The sequence below is a fragment of the Cryptosporidium andersoni genome (genome assembly GCF_001865355.1).
Source record: "Cryptosporidium andersoni isolate 30847 chromosome Unknown contig_16, whole genome shotgun sequence".
Classification (NCBI taxonomy): Eukaryota; Apicomplexa; class Conoidasida; order Eucoccidiorida; family Cryptosporidiidae; genus Cryptosporidium; species Cryptosporidium andersoni.
In genome coordinates this window covers 139,471-163,093 of record NW_027122831.1, presented here as the reverse complement: position 1 = coordinate 163,093, position 23,623 = coordinate 139,471, and the positions used below count along the sequence as shown (strand labels likewise).

Genomic DNA, 23,623 nt, shown 5'->3' with positions numbered 1-23,623 from the left:
TATGATGCCGCATATATTAAAAAACTGTGGGGGTAATGAAATTACTACATATAGAAAGAAGTAAAAATAAGCTAATTAAAAAGTTGCGGAACATTTATGCATAATTGTATGGTAATTTGGCTAATATTATTACAGAGAACTATTGCCATCTAGCAAGAAATAGTTCTATACAATATTTGGACTCAGAAAGATACATAATATTAGATTCTGTGAACTACCAAGAAATTACACTTTATATCTGCTAGTATGTCAACAAAATTGAATCTTTCTATTGGAGATATAGTCTGGGTTAAATGCTCTGAACATGGCTTTAAGCTTCGCAAGGTTAGCTTCATTGATAAAGATGGTGGTAAAGTGAATGTAATAAATCCAAATGATATTGGAAAATCAGGAGATGAATGGCATTCTATCTTAGATATTTATAAATATATTAGAGAACCAGAAAAGGATGATAATACCTCTCTAGTATCTTTAGATCCAGCAAATATACTAGAGAATTTACGTATTCGATATAGTCTTAATAAAATCTATACATATACAGCTCATGTTTTGCTAGCTTTGAACCCTTATAAAGAAGTAATTGGATTATATTCCATTGATAATAAGCAGAAATATTATGGTAAATATATTGGTCAATTACCCCCTCATCCATATGCAATAGCTGATACCTCATATCGTAGATTAGTCCTTGATAAGAAGAATCAAGCGATTGTGATTTCTGGAGAAAGTGGAGCAGGTAAGACAGAAACAGCAAAGATAGTAATGTCATATTTAGCAGATATAGGTATAATACCTGATGAAAGCGATATATTCAAAAGTGAAGAAACAGATCAGATAGGTGATAAACAACATAAGAGGTTAATGCAAATACGTTTGTCTCATGCTTCAGGCAATATATTTGGGCAAAAAGAAGCTAAAGATATTCAAGCTAAAATATTGAGTGCAAATCCTATTTTAGAAACATTTGGTAATGCTCGAACTGTTAGGAATTATAACTCATCTCGATTTGGGAGACTAAACAAATTATACTATAATGAACATGGGTTTTTGAGGGGAGGAGGAATAACCACATATTTATTAGAGAGTAGCCGTTGTGTTAATCATAATAACAATGAAAGAACATACCACTGTTTCTATCAGTTGATTCATGGATTACCAGATGAACAGTTATATAGATTGAACTTGCAACGAGATGTAACCTATTATAAGTTATTAAATCAAGGTAAATTAAATTATCAGGAAGATATTTTACATGATAAGAGACAATTCGAGTTATTAAAGCAATCATTTTTCATAAATGGTATAGATGAAAGTAAACAGAATTTAATTTTCGAAATTTTAGCAGGTATAATTTTACTTGGAAATGTCAGATTCAAAGAGTGTGATATGCCTAATCAAGAGAGCAATATTTCATTAACGTCAGATGGAAAAATACTAGAATGTGATGATAAAGTACTTATTCATAATATTTCCACAGTATTAGGTATCGATTCCAGTATATTGGAAAATATCTTGACTGTTAAGTATTTGAATATAGGTAATAACATATCAGAAGTAGCAATTGCACGCACAGAACAACAAGCACTACATTTATTAAATTCTATAATAAGATCAATATATAGTCGGTTATTCAACTGGGTTGTTAACCAAATTAATGCATTTTCATCAAATGAACCAACTGAGTTGGTGCATGAAGAGATGAAATTGCAAATGTTAAATAAAAAGTGTCTAGATAAGTCCTTATATATAGGAATTCTAGATATTTATGGATTTGAGAAACTGGAAATAAACTCATTTGAACAATTATGCATCAATCTTGCTAATGAGAGATTACAAGAATTTTTTGTTGAAAAAGTTTTGCAAAGTGAACAGCTATTATATCAACAAGAAGGTTTAATTTGGTCTAATATTGATATTCCAAATACATCACCAATATTAGATCTAATTTCCGATTTATTTTCACTTTTAGATGATGAAAGTAGATTAAAGGCTCAAGGTCAAGATAGGACTGACTTGACATACTGGCAAAAAATCAATCAGAAATATGGATATATAAGTTCATCTTCATCTATTTCGTCTACATTATGGACAGCTATTTCATCCTTATCTAGTAATTTGAGCACAAGTACGACTGATCAATCAGTGATTATATTTCCTCTAAGTGGTGCAAGAAAAATTCAGACATTCAATCCAAATTTTACAATTGTCCATTATGCCGGTTCTGTAAACTATACACTATCTGAGTGGCTAGATAAGAATCATGACAAAATTATTCCTGAATTAGAGGAGATACTTGAAAAATCGAGCAATCAAATACTTCATGCAATGCTAGATCCAGAGTATAGACAAAAGAAAACTGCTAGTTTTCGAAGCGTTAGCAAAAAATTTACACGTGATTTAAAAGACATGATTCAGGATTTGAGTGAAAGTATATTACAATTCATTAGATGTTTCATACCAAATGATCAGATGAAATCAGATTTATGGAAGGGAAGTGTGGTATTTAATCAGATGATTCAATCTGGGACAATTCAAATGGTTAAACTCATGCATTATGGATACCCGAATAGAGCAAACTATAATACTCTACTTGAAAAAATTTGCAAGTTATTGCCAACAAAGTATATTTATGGATTTTCAGATCGTATGATAGTAGAATTTTTCTTATCAGCATATAAAATACCTCAAAATACTTATCAATTTGGTATATCAAAATTATTCTTAAAATCGGGTCAATATGGTATGTTACTTGATCAGATAAATGATAGTAAAAATGGAACTTTCGAATCATCATTATCATTACCAGATGAGGGTACTTTAAAAATACTTAGGAAAAATTTTGTTAAACGTTGTATTCGCCGTTGTGTTGTAGTTGTAGATATTGTAATATGGTTACAAAATCGTTTTCTATATATAATTAAGAAGAAAAAGATGGTTTTACAATTTCTGTGTTGTAAAGTTTATCGGTGGTATCTCTTTTACAAAAATATTATTTTACCATTAAGGAAAAGAATTGCATATAAAATGCCTTTTATTCTATGCTTTAAAAATATTAAAACTATTATGGATAATATTAAGAAGAATATGATGAGGGATACATTTAGAATCATTTTTAAATATAAGCTAGATAATATTAGTATAAAAAATAAACAAATAAAAGAAAATAAGATTAAACATATTGAAATGTCAGTGAATACTTCAGATAATATTTCCAATGAACATACTGACCCTAATAATGATATTAATTATTTCTCTGGATTAGAGATTTGGAAACAATCCTTATTCACATTTAATGGTTATTTTGAAAGAAATTTCTATGAATACCTTATACACTTTAATGGGAGTACAATTTGCATGATTGAAATTAATGAAAAACGCGATTTAATTGATGTTTATAATATGTATTCAATATCAGATAAATATGGAATTAACAATAGTTCATTAATATTTATAAAAAATTATGTGGATAAAGATAGTATAAATGATATAGCTGATATATTAAATTCTAAAAGTAAATCAGATTCCATTTTGAAAAGTAAAGATTGTTCTACATATAAACAAAATAAATCATTATGTCATGAATTAGAGAATGTATTATGTATTTGTCAACATACAACATTCCCAAGGAGTTTCAGTATTATAAATGATTCAGGCACTATTATTATATTCAGATTTCTTGTAAATTCATTTTCAAAATATGAATATATAACTGATAAATCTGATCATTTTAATATTGCTCCTTCAACTCTTTTACCAAATTTAGGTAATGATAGGGCTTACAATTCAGAAATGAAGTTAAAAATAAATAAAATTCTGGATATTAACATTAATTATCCATCTAATAGTATATTTAATGAGAATTATATTAATACTAAGGTAGATTCTAATTTTGAAGATTCAACTATATTTAACGAAAATATTATAGATAATAAATTTAAAACTATGAAAACAATGAATATTCTACCAAATATCACATTTAATGAATATATGCCAATTGAATGGTTAAACAGTGAATGTATATTTGTACCCCTGAAGATGAATTTTATTCACCCATTAACATATCAATTTATTGGAATTCTTTGGCATATAGAATACAATGAAAGCAATAAAATCAAAAAAGAAACTAAATTAAAATCAATTCCTTTTCCATATTCACTTCAAAATGGAATAACATCAAAAAAAAGTACTTTGGCAAATTCTACCGATCCTATATATTTTAATGATAATAATATGAATATTGAAGATAAACATTTAAATTATTATACTAAAAATAAAGTATTTAATATATTAGATGGATTATTCACAATTGTTGATTTATCAACAAAACAGATTGCTGATTGGATTAATTTTTCATTTAATATGGATGATATTATAGATAAGTGGAGTGGGGTTATCAGAAGAAATATAGATAATGAAGATGAAACAAAGCAAATTATAAAATGGGATAAAATTGATAGCTTTCATCCAAAATGTTGGTGTAATTTATTTGGCTATGCCATCAAAAATGATGAAAATGGTGATAATTTAAATAATAAAGTTGGACGTAAATCAATTATATGTGATGTTGTACCAACTGTTGATGCACTAAAAGAAACTTGTACTATAACATCCGAATTACAAAAATGTGATTCTATGGAAGGTATTATTAATTATAAAAAAGGAAATTCAAAAAATATACAAGATGAGCAAGTTTGTGTTATATTTATTGGTGGTCCTAAAATAGGTTTAATATTATCATTTACATGTAGTAAATTTAAACAACAACTGGAGTTGATTCATGATTTAATTGAATCAACAATTTCAGGAAATGATAAATATTTTGATACAATAAATAATACAAAAGTGATACAACAATCTAGTTGGTTTACTAGTAGTTTATGGATTAGAAATAATACTCAAATAGAAAAATATATAGATTGTGAAAATAGAATTAATAGTAAATTGATCTTTTGTCTTATTATTGGTTGTATTAATGGGAACTTAATCGTTGTAAATCTTACAGACATTTCTCATCCAAAAATTATAATGATTTCAACTTTTGAATCAGATTCAGATCAGCAGAGAAGTAATGCAATTATTAGTTTAAATAAATTAAATGACGATGAAATTAAAGGTTTAAAACAATTTTTGTGTGTATCATCTACTGGATTTATTTCTTTAGTTCAAATTGATGATCATTTCAATGTTAAATATAAGGAAAAAGTACAAATTTGTCTAAATAAAAAATATAAACCATTTATTGTTGAATTTATACCATTAAATAGTGATCAATATATTACTCAGCATAATTCATCAAATACATTTGTTTTTATGGATGTAATTGAAAGAAATTTTGTACTATATAATATGAAGACTGGGATAATTAGATCTATTGCAACAATTACTTAATTTATCTTAATGATATTTGTTGTCAACATTTCTTTACTTTTTGTAAATTAAAAAAAAAATATGGGATTTAAATTATAAAAAAAAAAAATAAAGATATTAATAATTACTTATTTATTGATAATTCTATAATTCGGAATTTTTTAAATGGCATATAGCAATTCATTGGACTTTAATAGTAAAATTAATGTTAAGTTTAATAAGTTAAATCTACATCAGATATTTATTATTTACTAGAAATATTATATATAATTGATTATCCACTATAATTAAATATAACTAACACAAGTTCGGAATTTAATAATTAACCTATAGATAAAATATTTTTAAGGCAATTTTATTCAAGTCAATCTTTTAAATAAAATTTATTATATCTATTTATTTTATTTTTTAAAAAATAATCTAAGTTCTTAATTTCCTAATATTGCTACCATTGCTACTATTGTTACCTTTTTAATATTAGTTTAATCACTTATCTAAATACCCCCCAAAAATATAATCTTAATCTCCAATAGTTCATTTCTTAACTTATTATTCTATATCAATATAAATTTTTGTTTCTACTTTCTTTTTTGGATATATAAAATTATTTATTTAAATAATATATAAAATTTTAATTTCAATAAAAAAAGTACTACGTAAAGTTCAAAATCTTAGATTTCAATTTAAATATACCAAAAATAAGGAAATGATTAAGAAAGTTTATACTAAGACTAGTTATAAAAAGATATATTTTTAGGATCAATGATCATTAGATCAAAAAATCTTAAAATAATGATATATAAGTAAAATATTAGGTCTACATGAAATATAATACATTGCATTTATTGGATGCTTTTAATTAATAGTTAAAATATTTTTTTAAAATCTAAATATATATGGAAATAAACATTAAAAGTTTATAATGATTAAATTAAGGTCATATTACATTATATTCATATTACGTTGGAAATTTCAAATAAATTGTTTATAGATAATATAAATTATACTTCAAGTTTAGTCAATTTCGTTGCTGAGGGTCTAAAAATTTTACATATACCAATGAAAAAAATAATTACCATTAAGATTCTAGAAGTACAAGTACAGAGTATCCAGACAAATATATGTCCACTGAAGAAATAAAAAACTTATGTGTAACTTTATATTACAGAGATCCTGAATTTAAAAAAAGAATTTAAGTCTTTAAAAAATAAAACTAAGGAAATACAAAAGAAATTTACAACTAAAAAAAACAAAGAAAAAGGAGAAGAATTATTGCAAAAAATGTGAAAAAAGATATAAAAATATTCTAGGATCTCATAAGATTAAGTTATAATAAATCAAAATATAAGTACTTAATATAATAATTATCAAGAAGTTTTTGAATCAAGTTCAGAAGGTGATATTTCTGAAAGTAATAAGATTCAGGATAGTAAAAATATTAGTGGTAAACAAGAAGGAAAGAATAATACATATATTAACACTAATCAACAATCAATAAGTTCTGTACCTACTAATACTGGTATACAAAAAGGAGTGGATAGTAAATCTATTGATACTAGTGAAAAAGTAACAAAAGATACATTTAGTGAAAGTACTTTGATTACAAGACATAATATTTCTCCAGTTATCAAATCTCTTCTACATCATATTGCAAAAATTACTATTAAGTTGTAATAAACAAGAAGATTGTAATAGTAATCAAGTTGAAGATTATTATAAACAATATGTACAACTTCTCCATAATTTGTCTAAACTTAATCTCAAATAAACAATTTTGAACAACATAATACGGAATGTAATAAAGTAGAGTGTATTTATTGTAAATATCAGTCTATTTTACATGAAGAAGAAATGGATTTGTTTTCATTTGCATTTGTATGCAATATTAAACTTCTATTATGTGTCAATTTCCTTAAACCCGGACTCACGAATAATAATTTATTATTAATTGTATGTAATGATAAATATAATTCTTTACTTAAAGAAGTAATTTCATCTTTATTTATACAAATAAAACAAAGTCATTCAAAAATAAAATCATTTGAATGTAATTGTGTTTCTATAAATCAAATTAACTGTAAATATTGTTCAAATAATTTGGAAATTAAAGACAATACAATTAAAATGGAAAAACTAGTCAGTATTCTCCAAGATATACAAGAAGTATGTGAATATATTAAAAATAACGATAAAAATAGCAATCATAATAATAAGTCAGTGTTAGTAATACATAAAGTATTACAGGACAAAGATACAGGTACTTGTTATATATTAGAATAATAAACCACTGTTAAATGCTTATAATAATCTTTCTTTGCAAGAAAAAAAAAAATCATATTTAATATCTTAAATTTTGATCCTATAAGTCCAATTAATTTATCAGAATGTAATGAGATGTTTTATTAAATCACTCATATAGCTTTTAATATTGGAAAAAAATAATATATATATCAAATACTTATCCTACTTTTATTCAATTTATCATTGTTTTACGTGGAATATTCTCGATATTACTATTTTTATGCTCAAATAATAAGGATAAATATGTTGAAAGTGCAAATAACATGACAATATTACTTTTAAAATTTTCAAAAACTATGAATTCAAAAATTATAGATGGAAGTGAGATACCTGATGATATGAAAAATATATTAATATTGGGAGGATTAACTAGAAATAAAGAAAGTTGTTCTGAATGATTAGATACAGCAAGAGAACATTTTAGTGGATTAGAAGAAATTACATATAAATTATTATATGAAGCAGTAACTTGTGTATATTCTGTGCAAAGTCATAGTACTAATGATTTTTCCAATATTCCCAGTACTTCAGACTTTTCAGCTTTATTTCATATTCAAGGTTGTTCTGGTTGTAGCCTTTTAGATATTCTAGTTTCTGCATTAGATGTACACTTTAATTCAATACATCATATAACTAGTTGGATTTTATATTGTGAAAAATTACTTTAAAAAAGTAATTGATTTTCTTAAAAGTAAATTAATATATTTTATATTATAAAATACCTTTCATTTATGATACATAATAAATAATATAATAAATAGTAGTGTAGTATTAAATTAATAGATATTATTCTATTTTAACTTATTTTTAGATATAACATTTTGTATTATAATTATTATCCACTATATACAAATATTTTATATGTAAAAATAGATAATAATCTATTGCTACAGGACAAAAAAATCATTTTTAATACGTATAAAAGAAGGGTATTAAATCAATTTTATGTTATAATAAGACCATTTATCACTATTACTTCTTTTACCAAACTTTTTTTCTTTTTTATTATATATTATGTTTACTAAGTTACATAATAAATATATAATCTAATTATATTTGTAATGTACCAATATCTATATTTAATATTATAAAGAATTTATAAGAATTTAGTCAATTCTAATATTTAAATCTAATTAAAATATCTTAAGACTTTCTTTATTTTTCCTAATATATATAAAATTTTTATGATACTTTTCAGGTATTAGAATTAACTTATTCTAAATTGTTATATCTTATGCCCGCTATATAGATCACATCTATAATTCTAAAATAACCTTACCTTATAAATAACTTTGCGAGAATACAAAATATGACAATATATAAACAAGTAATTATTTACTATATGTTATATACATTGAATATATTTTACTTTCAATATATGACCTCATTAAAGTTCAGCTTATTAAATTTAAATATTGACAAGTTAACAGAAGAACAAATGAGATGTAAATTGGAAGATATCCTTGATAAATTTGAATATATGAGAAATAAAGGATTAAGATATCAAAGAAACTTATTCAATTGTGAAATGGAAGCTAGTAATAAAGAAATTTCATCCGCTTTATGTACAAGGTGCAAACATATATCAGAGAAAATACTAAAAGTTCATATTTACCTTTTAGAGCTTAAAATGCAATATGAAAAACTTAATAAGAAGTTAAGATTATATAAATATGTTTCAGAAGATGAAGATGATAATAAAATGCCAAGAGAAAACTTAGAGTTATATTATAGTGAACCAAATGATATATCTTTACAAACACAAAATAGTAATACACCTTTACTTTCTCCATCCTCTAACCATCCATTAGATAATGACAAAAAATCTAGAAGTCAAGTAGAATTTGTAAAGGAAATAATGGAATTGGGAGAATCTGTAAAAAGTATATTAAAACCTGCAAAAGAAAGATCACTAAGACAAATTGAAGAGAAATGTAGACAAATTGAATCAAAACAAAAGAATAAGAATTCATCTAATATATCTCACCCTGTAAGTACTAATGATAACATGAGAATAAAATCCTCTAAAGATATTATTTCATCCAATACTTCTAATTTGAATTCTGCAAATATTGATGATAAAAATAAGGAAAACCCTTCTAATGATAGTTTTAAAGGAAATATAGATACCTCAAGTTACTTAGATAATATGAACCTTAGAAAAAGGAGAAGGAAAAAGGGAATTTCAAGAGCTGATGTCAAGAAAATCAGTGATATGATTTTAGATGAATAAATTGAAATTTGAAAATAATATATAGAATTAAAATGTTCTATTAAGAAAAAAAAAGGATTTTGTAATGATGTAATTTTAACATAATCTAAATATAAGATATATTAATGATGATTTTCTTAAGAGTTTAATAGTTAATACTTAGATAATTTAGGTTTTATATTTAGAGAATAAGGTTTTAGTTTTTAGTTAAATTAATTAATTATTTATTGGATTTAGGATTATATATATTTTCAATAAAAAAAATATAATATTTGATTATAAATATGACTTTGAAATAATGAACTTATATGATATAAATTCTAGCTAAGAATATTAAATCTATAATTGTAATTTCCTTTTTTTAATGATATCTTCCATAATTGAAAAATGATCCTTATCTATAGAATTTGGTTCTATAATATTAGATATTATTTGATTTTTTGGAGAGTTTAAAATTTTTTTAAAAGATACTTCTTGATAATTTTTTTCATGAAGTAAGTCAGATATATTATTTTTTTTACTTAATTCTTTATATTTAAATTTTTCTTTAGATGGGCGTGATCCAGGTATTATTTGTTGATTACTATTTTCTATATTATATATACATCGAGTATTATGATAATGATCATTCTTAGCAATATTAGATGTTTTAATTTGTATAATATTGTTAATTTTTGTTGCCAGAATTCTCTCATTATACTTTTCAGCTTGTTCCATTGCTATATTCAAACTTTTAGGGAATTGCAACATCTGGGCAATATCAAAAGCTGATTCTACTTGTTGTTTTAGTAGTAATTTTAGATAAAGTCGCATAAGTAGTTTTTCCTGATTTATTTTATAACTACGATCATGACTATTTAAAGATGGAGATAAATCACTGTTTTTGATATATTTCCTTCTTAGCCGTAGTTCATCTAGCATTTCCCACGGTATATCATTATTGGTTACACAATGATTCAAATATTTATCATTTTCTATTATATCTAACCATTTTTTCGTATTTGGTAGCCCTAATATTGGAATATTAAATGGAATTGTACTAATTACAGATCTTTGTTGATTATTTCTTGCCATAATCGGTAATGGATACTTCAATCCATCACGCAATTTTATGATATGATATTCTTCTTCACTAACAAAAAGTATATAATATCTTAATTCAGAGGTTTGTAGTAAACCAAAATTAGTCATCGGTACCCATTCTTTTTTATTTGTCCATTGATTCATCAACATAAATGTTGCCCCTGAAGTGTCTTGAATAACAGGGATATATTTAGAAGAAATCCCACACCAAAATACATGTGTTTCTGGAGTTAAAGCTATTTCTCCACTATACAATAATTCTTCATTATCAATATCATAGTAATGTATTTCATATTTATTACATAATCCATTTATGATTTTATTATAATAGTTATAATTATTTCTAATAGGATAAAATGGTTCCTTCTGTGTTATAACTAAAAGATAATTTTCATTTGATACACAACTAACAGGAGCACCAGTTAGTTTGATTGTAGATATTGATAGACCACTATTTTTCCAAATTCTCAAAAATCTTAGAGATGTCAATACTGCAATAAAGTTACTACCACAAGTGATACATTCTATATCTTCACCATTCATCATTGTCTTTATCCAACCAGATTTATCATTTCTTCCCCAAGTTGTCCACAGATGATATTCTATTATTGATGGAATATATGTACCATTTTCTAATAAATTAGCTTTCCTAGCTAATAAATAGCCATCAGTACCCAATGTCCCCATTGAATACCCTTTAGTATCATATAAACGGATTTTTCTTGGACCATCTAATGTTGTATAACATTCTAATTCTAGAATTGATTTTTCATCTTCATCAATACTTGATATAATAAATCCATTTTGATTCCAGCAATAAAAACATTCTGTTTTACCATTATTTAATGGATTATTATCCATTTTCGTTGATCCTGGTTGTACTATATCTTGTTGTCTCTTTTCTTTTTCTAAATTTATTTTTATTTTATCAATAATTTTTTTTAATAACTTCACATCATTAATAAGTCCAGATGAGTTATTTATTGATTCAATATCATTATTAGAGTAATTATCATCTATATCAAAATCAGTTTCACTTGTTATATCTTGTGTATAAGAATGAAAAGATTTATTATCCTTTAATATATTTTCATCTTCTTTATCTTCATCATCTTTATCGAATATATCATCCCATAGTAATGTTTCATTATTCTTTCTATCCAAGTACTTACTATCAGTCATTTTTTGGTAATCTTCTTTGTAAGGTAATATTTCTTCATTATACTTGTCTTCGAGATTTGCAGTTATTTTTATTTTAGGATTTAAATCAATATCCCATTTATAACAATATATATAACCACCACAACATAGAATTGAGATATAGAGTTTTCCTTCTTGAAGTATATCTTTATTTTCACTATTAAATACTATATTACTGTGATCTAAATAGCCTTTACTTTTTTGAATATTTAGGCATGAAGAAATTGGGTAAATTTTCTTATTATCAATATTCATTGTAAATCTATCTAATATAATATAAGAAAGTATATGTTTATTATCATGTTTGTATATAGTAATTTGACCAGATAGGTCAATAGTTATAATTATAATTTCCTCGTTAAAATTTACAGTATCAATTAGGCATATATCAGCATTAGTATTTTTACTAGATTTATTAATTGAATTAACCTTTACTTTTTCAACATCCCATTTATCCCTTTGTATTACCCGTATTTCATTATCTCCTGGAATATATAAGAAATTGCCATTTGGGCTCCAAGACAATTTATGAATATTAAAAATCTTTAATTTCGACTTTCCAAATTCATAATTAGTTTTCTTGAATAAATCTATATCAAGTATAACATCTATATAATCTACTTCACTATTAGTACCATTATTAATAGAAACTATAATAAGCTTTCTTTGGTGGGTTGACATAGCTAAATATTTACCTAAAGGATCTACAACGAAATAGCTTACTCCAGGAAATGTTTTGTTGTAGCGAATAACATTATAGTTTTTATTATCTTCAATAAGTGAAGCTTTATATATCACTCCATCATCATAAATTACATATATCATATCTTCATAGGCTTGTATGCAACATGGTTGTGCTACATGTTTTATAAGTAATATAGAGTTAAAAGTAGTACTAGAAGATTCATATAACCAGAATTTAGATTTATTTTCATTCTCATCTATTTGTGTATCGTTGCCAAACATCTTGTTGTAATATTCCATAGAGTCCAAATCTGAGGATTGTGACATATCTTCAGTATTTGCATCATGCTTTTTTAGAGAATAAAGTCTTACACAGCCATTATAAAATCCAATACATAGAAAGTGATCTGTATATAATGTAGTTGAAATAATTTTTTCATCAAAATCTCCATCTAAAGATCTTATAGGTGGACACCAACTTTGCCTGTATAACCTTTCAGATGAACTAAATGCCTTAAATATGTCTAGTGTGCATGAGCCATTTGCTGATACAATCAATTTAAGATCTTCTTGATGATTTGAATTGTAAATTTGACCAAGATCAAGCGTTTCATTAATACATCGTGAGGTCCAAATAGTAATATCATCACACATCAGTTTTTCACCTTTAGCCATTCACAATATCAGTAATTTTTATATTACTAAAATATTTGAATTTATTTTTCTAAAAAAAAAAGAAACCCTCTTCATACCATCTCCCCACAGCTACGTAAAGTACCGGTATTAATTGCATGTAAGTTTAAAAATCACGTCAAGAATTGTTTTAGTACATTATCAAGAATAAACAAAAAGATTGTTTACTATTATTCACTAATATGAGTGGAATTAGAAAAAAAAAAGAGGGTGGAATAGACATGTGTGGAATATAAAGTAATATAATCAATACAAGTTTTTTTTTTTTTTTTTTATATTATAAGACACGATCAGCAATATCTACTTGGAAGCTAGGATTTATATAAAAAGGCCCACCTTTAGCATAATCTTGCATATACTTAATAAACGATTCATCGGCTTTATCTTCAAGTAAGTTTAGATGATATCTAACAATTAGCTTAACTAAGTTATATTTGAGATATTTCACTTCTTTATCAGTATCACTATTAGTATTTAGTATTAAATCTCTATGTGGCTGAGATGTACATATAATTGATGTAATAGAACCAAAGAAAGGAACCATTGTTGCAAGTATTCTATATATTAAAGTTCTTATCTCAGGGAATGGCCTACTAAGTATTATAGTCATAATTGAAGGTATTAGTTTAGTTTCAATTTGCTTTTCAAGACAAATCTCTTCATTAGTACTTTTAAGTATATTTTTAATATCTCCTGTTTCAAAAATAATAATCCAAGCATTAATAGCTGCAAGTGATAACTCAGTATTTGAACTAGAAACATATTTAATTGCCAATTGAATGCTTTCACTCCATAAATTAGATAATATCTTAAAACTAGTCTCATGGCAGGAAATTAGTCCCCAACAAGTTATTGCACATACAGGTTTTCCAAGTGCATGGATGTTATTAGATGATGCCATGAAATTTTTAAGGGTTGATAAGAAAACTTTATTACATGACATCAATATATTTTCTGTACCCTCTGGATAATATTGTATCATCTTAGATAATAAGTACAAAATGGCTATTCTAACTTCATCGTCAACCAGTGGATTATCTAAATCCTTTAATAATAAAATTGATATTGATTCTTTATATAAAAACTTTAATCCATATTTGTATTCTCCCAAATCCTCAAGTAATCTTAATGATGCTAATTTTAATAGTATATCATCAGTAAAGTATTCTTGCAGTGCCAAGGTAAAAAAGTGTCCTTTTTCTTCACAAATATCAAATAGCTGCTCAGAAAAAGATCCAATATCAATAAACAAACCAATAATCCTCAATCTTGTTTCATCATTCAATTCTTTAAATTTATTCATTAGTATTGATAAAAATCCTTCATCATAAATATATTTTGGATAATATTTTGCAATATACTTTAAGGATTGGGATGCTGACTCACCAATACTCATCTCTGTATCTCTTAATAAAATAGCTAGTGAAATATAAGATCCATCTTCACATATTTTTAGGCATGAGGTATCTGATTCTGTTAAAGATGAGAAGACGTATGTTATCAAAGATCTCACATTTTGATTTGATGACTTCGACCCTGTCACAAGTAATTCAGGAAGATCATTATATCCTTCCAATGCACCTTGAATTACGCCCAAAGATACACAACGTTTTAGTGAATCAGTTAACAATGCAATTTCTTCTGGTTTCTGTGTACTGCTTAGTGTTTGGATCATCTCAATTACGCTAATATTGCTAGTTAAACGTTCATAAGATGCCATACACAATGGGTTACTAAGGAACTCTTCAAGAGTTTCAACAATATCTTGATTTTTATTATTTCTCATCTTTCTTCAGTCTTATCTATGATCTAGTTAGCCTTCAATTCCCTTTTCCCCCCTTTCTTTTTTCTTTCGGTAACCGCTATATATGGATATACTAAACTAAAAAAAAGATTAGAATTAGTATTCGAATAAGTCCTAATTAGTTTAATATTAAACAAATGAACTAGAAGGTAGTAGTAGATATTCTGTAGTAATTTACACTCTTATGGAAATATCTAATTAATTAATATGAAGTTTATCAAATAAATGTAATATATGTCTAAACAAGCTTTTAAAGATCCTAAATAAGTAAATAAGGATCCCCAATTCTAAGCTTAAAGTTTGATTTGTATAGCCAAGGTGAATTAACAAACAAACTGTCTATCCTCCGCTTGTTGTCTTAGATACAGGCATTTAATTTGATGCACTAGCCTTAAGCTTAATATATATCTCATTGTCTTAATTTTACATTATAGTACCCCCCGTATCAGGATACTATTTAGAGAAAATAGAATAACAATATCTTTAATTTATCTTGATTAGAAAACTTTGTATACGTATCTTAATCTCAATAGGGGTCCTGTATATTTCCCGCTATAGAGTTTAATGGCTATAGTCTACTTGTAGCAAGTACAAGTCTTTTTTTTAATAGTTTATTCCTTTTTTTTCACTTACTTAAATAATTAAAGAAATTTTGTGTTTCAATTTAGCGTTATCATTTATTTATTACTAAAATTGGTTCACAAAGTAAATATTTAATTAAAGTTTAAATATTAAAAATATTTAAACGAAGATAAGTAGAGGGGACTAGTAGCTTTATACCTCCAATAATTATGAATATACACCAATAAATAAGCTAAGTGACATAGTCTGGAAATTAGATAGAACTTCAAAACTGATGGATTGCATATATACAGCTATCCACATGATATCTTATACGTACATGTACATAACTTTATAATGCATGTAACATACCGGCCACGTAATACTGCATGTTGTCGTGGCGACAGAATGTCACTGTAGTCACTTTTTACATTTTGATATATTTTCAATTCTGAACTACTACCCATAAAAATGAGAAATTTAATAAATATAATTTCACTTTTATTTGGACTTCTAGGATTGATATATGCTCTTGAAAGTACTGCAGCAGACCCAAAAGATCAAGTTCACACACCAGAAACCAAAATTCCAATACCTAATAATAATACAGTTCCTCTAGTAAAGGAACCTCAAGAAAGTGCAAGAATTACAAAAAATCAGGTGCCAATCTCAACAGTTTTCGATTTTCCAAGACAATACTACTCTGCATATACTTATCCAATAGGGCGTCACCATCGTCATCATCATCATGGTAACTTCTATGGAGTTCCAGTAGCTATTCAACCAGTAGCTATCCAACCAGTAGCTACCCAACCAGTTATTTCAAAGACTCCTGTTGCCAATTTGACTACAAAAGAGCCAATTATTATTCAAAATAAGCAACCTGTAATCACGAACAAGTTGCCCAGACAAACTCTAGATAAAGCAGTAGATTATAGAGCTGAACAAATATTATTGGAAGAACCTGATATTAGAATGATGGTAGAGTATCCTTATAGAGGTCCATATGTATTCCACCCATATGCATACCACCACTATGATTATGACCCATATTTCATCAATTTAAGCCCATACAATCAGTATCCAATATATAGAATGGGATATCTTGGACATCCCTATAGTCCATTCTATTATTATAGATCTCCATATATAGGAGGTAGATACTCTCATCGTTTTAGATATCTAGATGATCTACCACCACAAGAGGGCGAATTTATCGAGTTTCCAGAGGAAGAATTTGAGAGTTTTGAAACAAATATGCCATTTGAAGGTCATTCACTTCCAGAAGTCCACAGGAATAGTACTCTACCAACTGCTCCACTGAAGATGTAGATATTCAATGTGCAAATGATGTGTATTTTTCTTTTTTTGATAGATTGATGAGTAGTTTGACCATTTTTAATTATGAGAAATTGATGTATTTTAATTTTTTTTATTGAATTTTTTATTATATATGCATTTCCATTTTTATATCACAAATTGTTTAGATCTACAACATGCAAATTCTTTGGTACCCGGGTAATAAAGTTATTGTTTAGCCGGGATTATTGTGGGGGCCATTAATTGAAATAAAAAATAGAACAAAGACAAAAACTAGGAGTTTTATCAGTGGTAATGCCAAAACGTGCTATTTTAAAGAATACGAAGGAACCATCTCAAAATGCCAAATTAGAAGAAAATGAAATGACTTTAGAAGATTTCTTTTCAACCTACAAAAGTAAACGTGAATATGATAAGCTACTTGAAAATTCAACCCTAAGTACAAAAAATAGTACTCTCAGTAAACATACTGACAATAAAAAGTGTGAATTTTCTAAATCAGAAATAAATTATACAAAAAGTGTGAAGTCTTCTCTGAAAAATAAAAAAAGTAGACTACATAAAATTGAGACAGATTCTGAGGAAAGTGAATCTCTAATATTAACTAAAGAAAATGACTCGGAAAAAGATTTAAGAGAATATTCACCAATTGATAAACGTAAAAGACGCAAAAATGAACAATCTAATTCAATAACTGAGAAAGATCCAAACCTTCCCTTGGAAGGTAAAAGTATTGTTGTAACTGGTCTCTTTGAGAAAAAGTCAAGAAGTGATATTGAAGATCTGGTTAAAATCTTAGGAGGTAAATTGACTGGTGCAGTAAGTGGTAGGACATCATATTTAATTGCAGGATATATACTCGAAGATGGTCGTGGAATTACTGAAGGCTCAAAATATAAAAGTGCCATCTCTAAAAGTATACAAATTCTTTCTGAAGATGAATTTATAAATATGTTTCCAATTGATAGTTCTAAAATTACTAGAGAGGATAAAGAGAAGCTTAATATGAATCAAGCTATAGAAAATTCAAAGGATTATAAAGGTGAGGATAAACTTTGGACAGACAAGTATAAGCCATCTAATATAGATGAAATATTAGGTAATAGTGAAGTTATTAGAAAATTAGTTACTTGGTTAAATGATTGGAGATCTGTAATTATTGAAGGAAAGAAAAAGAATCCACCAAAAGCTACTTTTTCACCAGGTTCAAGATTTCCTCAAATTGAGAATATTAATGCATGTGCCGTTTTACTAAGTGGCCCACCAGGTATTGGTAAAACTACTACGGCAAATTTAGTAGCTAAAGAATGTGGTTATATAGCTATTGAAATGAATGCGAGTGATGATAGAACAAAAAGTGTAATTGAAGACTTAGCTGAAAGTGCTATTGGTGGATATACACTAACAGATTTTGCACATGGAAATATTAATAAATTTAATTCTAAATATTCAGAAAGTTTAAATTCAAATATTGTCTTAATTATGGATGAAGTAGATGGATTGGGAGCAAGTGATCGTGGGGGTACTGCTGCATTAGGGAAACTCATATTAAAGACTAAATGGCCAATAATATGTCTCTGTAATGATCGCCAAAATGAAAAAGTTCGTAATTTAGCACCAAAATGTTATGATTTACGCTTTTCACGCCCATCGAAGTCTCAGATAATAAAGAGAATACAAGAAATTTCATCTAAAGAAGGATTAAATATTGAGGCAAATGCTGTTGACTTACTATGTGAATCTGTTGGTAATGATTTGCGTCAGATATTAAATGAATTACAGTTAATGAAACTAAGTAAGTCTACACTAAGATTTATTGACATGAAAAATGAGATATCCAAACCAGTTAAGGATTCCCAAGTAACTTTGGATATATTTTCAGCAACTAAAAAACTCTTAACTGCAAGTGATGCTCATCGTTTATCAATAAGTGATAGAATTGAAGTGTTCTTTATTGACTTTGATTTAGTCCCACTATTCATACAAGAAAATTATATAACAGCATTTTCAAGTCAATCTAGTTACCATATTTCAGCACAAAGTAAAGGAAATATTTCTTATGGAAATATAGATGCTATCAGCCAAATTGCTAATCTATTTGCAGAAGCTGATATATACAATTCTAAATTAAGATCAAATAATGATTGGAGCTTATTATCAGAAATAGCTATTAATTGTGCTGTAATACCATCTGGATCTCAGTTTCAAGGATCATTTTTAGCTAGACCAGAATTTCCAAAGTGGTTAGGCAAAAACTCAACAAGGAATAAAAATAGAAGATTATTAAGTGAATTATTAGCATATTTAACTGTAGGAACAAAAGGAACATGTCCAAGTAGTCAAGGGATGAAATTAAGTGGATACTTAGATTGTCTATATTATAAAGCAATAATGCCATTACTAAACAAAAATGGAGATTTTAAAGATAATATTGAAAAGAGTTTAGATATAATGATGAAATATGGCTTAAATAGAGATCACTTTACTGAGCATATTACTTCTTTAATGCTTAAACAACAAGATAAATTATATGATAAGGTAGATAGTAAGACAAAGTCGACAATGACTCGTGTAATTAATTCAACTATACATGCTGTCAAGGTATCATTACCTAAGATAAATAAATCTGAATTATCTGACAATGAAAATGACAAAAGTCTGGAAGATAATACAGACGAATTAAATAGTGGAGAAGTAGGTAAACAAAATCAGATAGGATCGTTAGTTAAAGTTCGTAAAGCTACCGGAAATTCTATACCTAAGAAATCTGCAACTAGAAGTCACTCTAGATCGAAAAAAAAATGAAAACTTATTCTATAGAAATATAAAATGAAACGTCATCTCTATTAAATATTCCTAACTAAAGATATCAATGGATAAAAGTAATATATAATTGACTCATTTAAAACCACATACAGTATAACCACTGTAATTTTATTAGATTCACTTATAAGTATTATAATGATAATAATCACCATAGTCAAAAGTAATATGAGCCAATATCATGACTAATTTAAACACAACTTTGCAGATTATTTAGATCTTGCCAGGTGAATTCTTCTTATCACTTCTATTATCTTCATCTATTAATTGGCATGTTAATTCCGTTACATTATTCGAATTACTTGAAATTACTGATTCCTCTTTTATACTCTTATTCTCTGAATCTCCTGATGTTGAATAATCTTCTGACAAAAGTTGTATAGAATTTTCAGGTTCATTACAATCATCTTGTCTTGATGATTCTAAAATCCCCCGTATGTTTGACTTATTTATTCTTAATGACCCTGTATTTGCAAAACTAGTCATTAATTGATTTATAGTGTAAAATTCTAAGTCCAAATCCTTCAGATAAGATAATACATCATTAGCAAACTTCACTTTGCAGTATTTCATACATCTATGTTTACAATGTTCATATAATAAAATCTTTGAATCTGCTAAGTATTTGTTTAAAGTTACAATAGCATCAGATAATGGACATAAACGATCTTCAATTCCCCAAAAGAAAAGTACATCTACATCAGTTTGTCCTAACTTTTCAAATAACTCAACATTATACCATAAATCTATACCAAGTAATACTTGGAGAGATGTAAGAATAATTTGCTGACCATAATATGTTGCACGAAAATCAAGTTTGGGACTAACATAGTTCTCTGTTGGTGGATTCAAAAATTGATATGCAGCCCATTTAGGTTTGAATATATTAGCTATTAATTGTAGTGGATAATTCACAATTTTATAACGCAAATATGGGGCAAAAACTTTTGTTCTCAAACCAGGAGGAGCATCTAATATAAGAGTCTTCACATTTTCTGGGTACATTATTGCAAAATTCATTGCTATCAAAGCACCAAGAGATGTACCAATAAGATTTATTTTATCATTTGGATTATTCTTAATATCTGCTAAACCAAGTCTTTGTAATATTTCCACAATTTGTTCAACATAATCATATTCAGTATAATAACCAAACCCTTTATAATCACTCAACCCATGGCCATAAAAGTCAAATCTAAGTGCTCTAAATCCCTCACTACTAAGATGCTTAGAAATATATGAACAGTCAGATAAAGTACCAATATAACAATGCAGACAAACTGTGACTATACCATCTGTAGAATCTTCGTGTAATTGGTAGTTAACAGTACCTTGAGAAAGTTTTATTTCTGATCTTCTTTCATAGTAAAAGTCAGCTGGTATATCATCACAAAAAACAGTTACAGTCCCTAAATATGCCAAAATATAAGCTAATGCCAGATGTAAAAGTTTTGTTGACATACTTTCTCAAGAATAAGTTATAAGAATATAAATCTAAAGCCAAGTGTAACAGGTACTTTGGCGCTAAATAAAAAGCGGTCAAAAAATTATAAAAACTTAAAATATGAAAAAAAAGATATTTCTACCTAATTTAATAGATAAAAATATAATTAAATATATTGAATATGTAGTAGTAATTGCACAAAAGGTTCTGATTTTGTAAATTTTTGTATTACCGAGTTATAGACTCTTGAAGTATGTAGCGCCTTTAGCGCTTAGTAGTTGATGAAGAGTTAATGTATGTAACACTTTCTAGTTTAACCCCCCCCATACACCTCTATTAATCTTCTTAATTTTTTACAAATTAATTCTATTTATAGATATAAAATGGAGAAGTATGAATCTGGAACATTTATACAGGGACCACTAGGACGTATAAATTATTCATTATCAAAACCAGCTACTCCAATGATTGGAAGTCCACTAGTAGTTTGCATACATGGTCTTAACAATTCAATGTCATACTATAAAGAACTTGTAGAGTCTATAAATGCAGTAAATCTGGCAGTATTACGTTTTGACTTACCAGGTCATGGTTTATCATCTTGGCATTGCTTTGGTAACTTGACTCCTCAAGATTGTATAGACCAGATTGATACGTTGCTAGAAAGTCTCAATATGTCTAATACTCCACTATATTTAATTGGCACATCTCTAGGAGGTTTAATAGCTATATATTATGCTGCTTACAAACCAGATCGTGTCCTAAAAGTGTCTGCAATATGTCCTGCAGGCTTCTGTGCAAAACTATCTATATTTCATCATTTTGCTTTAAACTATATTCCATTACTTGCACAATGTATCTACTATATTTTCCCACTACATTGGTTTATCAGGAAAGAAAGGTACATCCGTGACTATTATAATCCTGATAAATTAGATCAAAAGATAATAGAACGTCGATATTTTAGAGGATGTTGTTATAGTAAACAGTTGAGAATGACGAGTTTACGTGTAGCAAGAGGGTTCAATTTGTGGAATAATCATCAGGTTTATTCAGACTTGCGTGACAATTATATTGCTATTAGAGGTCATACAGGCATTTGTTTCTTCCTAGGACTACATGATGAGGTGACACCTTTGAGTAATTTATTACCAGAAATTCAGAGAATCACTCCGAAGAGTAGGATGTGCATATATAGAGAATGCAAACATCAGGTTTTGGAAGAATGTAGACAATATGCAATAAAAGATATTGTAGAATATTTAAAGGGATCAAGTGATATAGAATATAATTCCATAGGTATACCTGTTGATTCCTTAAATATTAAGGACTTAGGATAATTTGAAATGTAATTACTGTATCCTAAAATAATAATACTTCTTCATCTTATGATCTGATATATCAAGTTAAATATTTAATATTGTACCTTTGTAATATACAAAAGTAGCTGATAGACTTCCCTAGTTTTATAATATTAATTGCTATATTTATAGATCATCATAGCAAGTTCCTTCTAAAGGTTGAGCTAATCTTCTGTTTGCATTTGATGCCATTTCATGTCTGAGTGCAATAAGTACATTCTCAATAAAAAAGTTACGTTGCCACTGTTTTAATATTGGAAAATTTGGAGATACTATACCCCTGCCATCTACACAGTTTAAAGCTATTTTAGTATTGAATTTCACTAGTGGAGCTTCATTAGGATAATTAGGCCCACATTCTATTGTAAGTGAGTATATCCTATTTTCAAAAGTAGTCTGAAATAATTTTAGATAAACATAAATATAACAGTTATATAAGGTTAAAATATATAAGAGATAATATTACTTACGTTAGGGGGTCCAAATATTGTACAAGCCCATGTCCCAAGAGTAATATCATCTGGATTATCCAAACCCCAAGAAACACCATCTGAAGCTTGTCCCTTTTGTCCACGTTCTAGCTCATCCAATAGTCTAAAGCTTCTTGGTACTACAACTTCTTCCATTTTCAAAGAATTTGTTAATGGAGTTTAATTTGTGGTAAGAAAAGAAAGAGTGCCATATTAGTAGCGCCTAAATAATTATGGCGCTAATGTGAATGGTATTTTTATGATTCTGCTGTAGCCTGGTTACTCAAGAGAAGAAAGTAA

At 27.0% G+C, this 23,623-nt stretch overlaps 10 protein-coding genes across 10 annotated transcripts; 6 read left to right on the top strand and 4 right to left on the bottom strand.

Annotated features, from left to right (window-relative positions):
* Positions 1–246: 246 nt before the first annotated feature.
* cand_021390 (myosin head family protein) lies at positions 247–5,388 on the top strand (the record flags this gene model as incomplete). Its single annotated transcript, XM_067212369.1, has 1 exon — positions 247–5,388. One exon carries the CDS (start codon positions 247–249, stop codon positions 5,386–5,388), a length of 5,142 nt encoding a protein of 1,713 aa, XP_067069003.1.
* Positions 5,389–5,532: 144 nt separating this feature from the next.
* Positions 5,533–8,336, top strand: cand_021380 (uncharacterized protein; the record flags this gene model as incomplete). Its single annotated transcript, XM_067212368.1, has 4 exons — positions 5,533–5,563; positions 6,740–6,990; positions 7,198–7,624; positions 8,071–8,336. The coding sequence occupies 4 exons, from the start codon at positions 5,533–5,535 to the stop codon at positions 8,334–8,336; spliced, it is 975 nt and encodes a 324-aa protein (XP_067069002.1).
* Positions 8,337–9,046: 710 nt separating this feature from the next.
* Positions 9,047–9,901, top strand: cand_021370 (uncharacterized protein; the record flags this gene model as incomplete). The annotated part of the gene is made up of 1 exon (XM_067212367.1): positions 9,047–9,901. One exon carries the CDS (start codon positions 9,047–9,049, stop codon positions 9,899–9,901), a length of 855 nt encoding a protein of 284 aa, XP_067069001.1.
* Positions 9,902–10,219: 318 nt separating this feature from the next.
* Positions 10,220–13,522, bottom strand: cand_021360 (uncharacterized protein; the record flags this gene model as incomplete). Its single annotated transcript, XM_067212366.1, has 1 exon — positions 10,220–13,522. One exon carries the CDS (start codon positions 13,520–13,522, stop codon positions 10,220–10,222), a length of 3,303 nt encoding a protein of 1,100 aa, XP_067069000.1.
* A 295-nt stretch (positions 13,523–13,817) lies between these two features.
* cand_021350 (uncharacterized protein) lies at positions 13,818–15,326 on the bottom strand (the record flags this gene model as incomplete). The annotated part of the gene is made up of 1 exon (XM_067212365.1): positions 13,818–15,326. One exon carries the CDS (start codon positions 15,324–15,326, stop codon positions 13,818–13,820), a length of 1,509 nt encoding a protein of 502 aa, XP_067068999.1.
* A 1,050-nt stretch (positions 15,327–16,376) lies between these two features.
* cand_021340 (uncharacterized protein) lies at positions 16,377–17,237 on the top strand (the record flags this gene model as incomplete). Its single annotated transcript, XM_067212364.1, has 1 exon — positions 16,377–17,237. The coding sequence occupies one exon, from the start codon at positions 16,377–16,379 to the stop codon at positions 17,235–17,237; it is 861 nt and encodes a 286-aa protein (XP_067068998.1).
* A 282-nt stretch (positions 17,238–17,519) lies between these two features.
* cand_021330 (replication factor C subunit protein) lies at positions 17,520–20,030 on the top strand (the record flags this gene model as incomplete). The annotated part of the gene is made up of 1 exon (XM_067212363.1): positions 17,520–20,030. One exon carries the CDS (start codon positions 17,520–17,522, stop codon positions 20,028–20,030), a length of 2,511 nt encoding a protein of 836 aa, XP_067068997.1.
* Positions 20,031–20,261: 231 nt separating this feature from the next.
* On the bottom strand, positions 20,262–21,509 carry cand_021320 (alpha beta fold family protein; the record flags this gene model as incomplete). The annotated part of the gene is made up of 1 exon (XM_067212362.1): positions 20,262–21,509. One exon carries the CDS (start codon positions 21,507–21,509, stop codon positions 20,262–20,264), a length of 1,248 nt encoding a protein of 415 aa, XP_067068996.1.
* A 366-nt stretch (positions 21,510–21,875) lies between these two features.
* cand_021310 (alpha beta fold family protein) lies at positions 21,876–22,832 on the top strand (the record flags this gene model as incomplete). Its single annotated transcript, XM_067212361.1, has 1 exon — positions 21,876–22,832. The coding sequence occupies one exon, from the start codon at positions 21,876–21,878 to the stop codon at positions 22,830–22,832; it is 957 nt and encodes a 318-aa protein (XP_067068995.1).
* Positions 22,833–22,979: 147 nt separating this feature from the next.
* Positions 22,980–23,479, bottom strand: cand_021300 (ubiquitin-conjugating enzyme E2; the record flags this gene model as incomplete). The annotated part of the gene is made up of 2 exons (XM_067212360.1): positions 22,980–23,249; positions 23,324–23,479. 2 exons carry the CDS (start codon positions 23,477–23,479, stop codon positions 22,980–22,982), a joined length of 426 nt encoding a protein of 141 aa, XP_067068994.1.
* Positions 23,480–23,623: the final 144 nt, after the last annotated feature.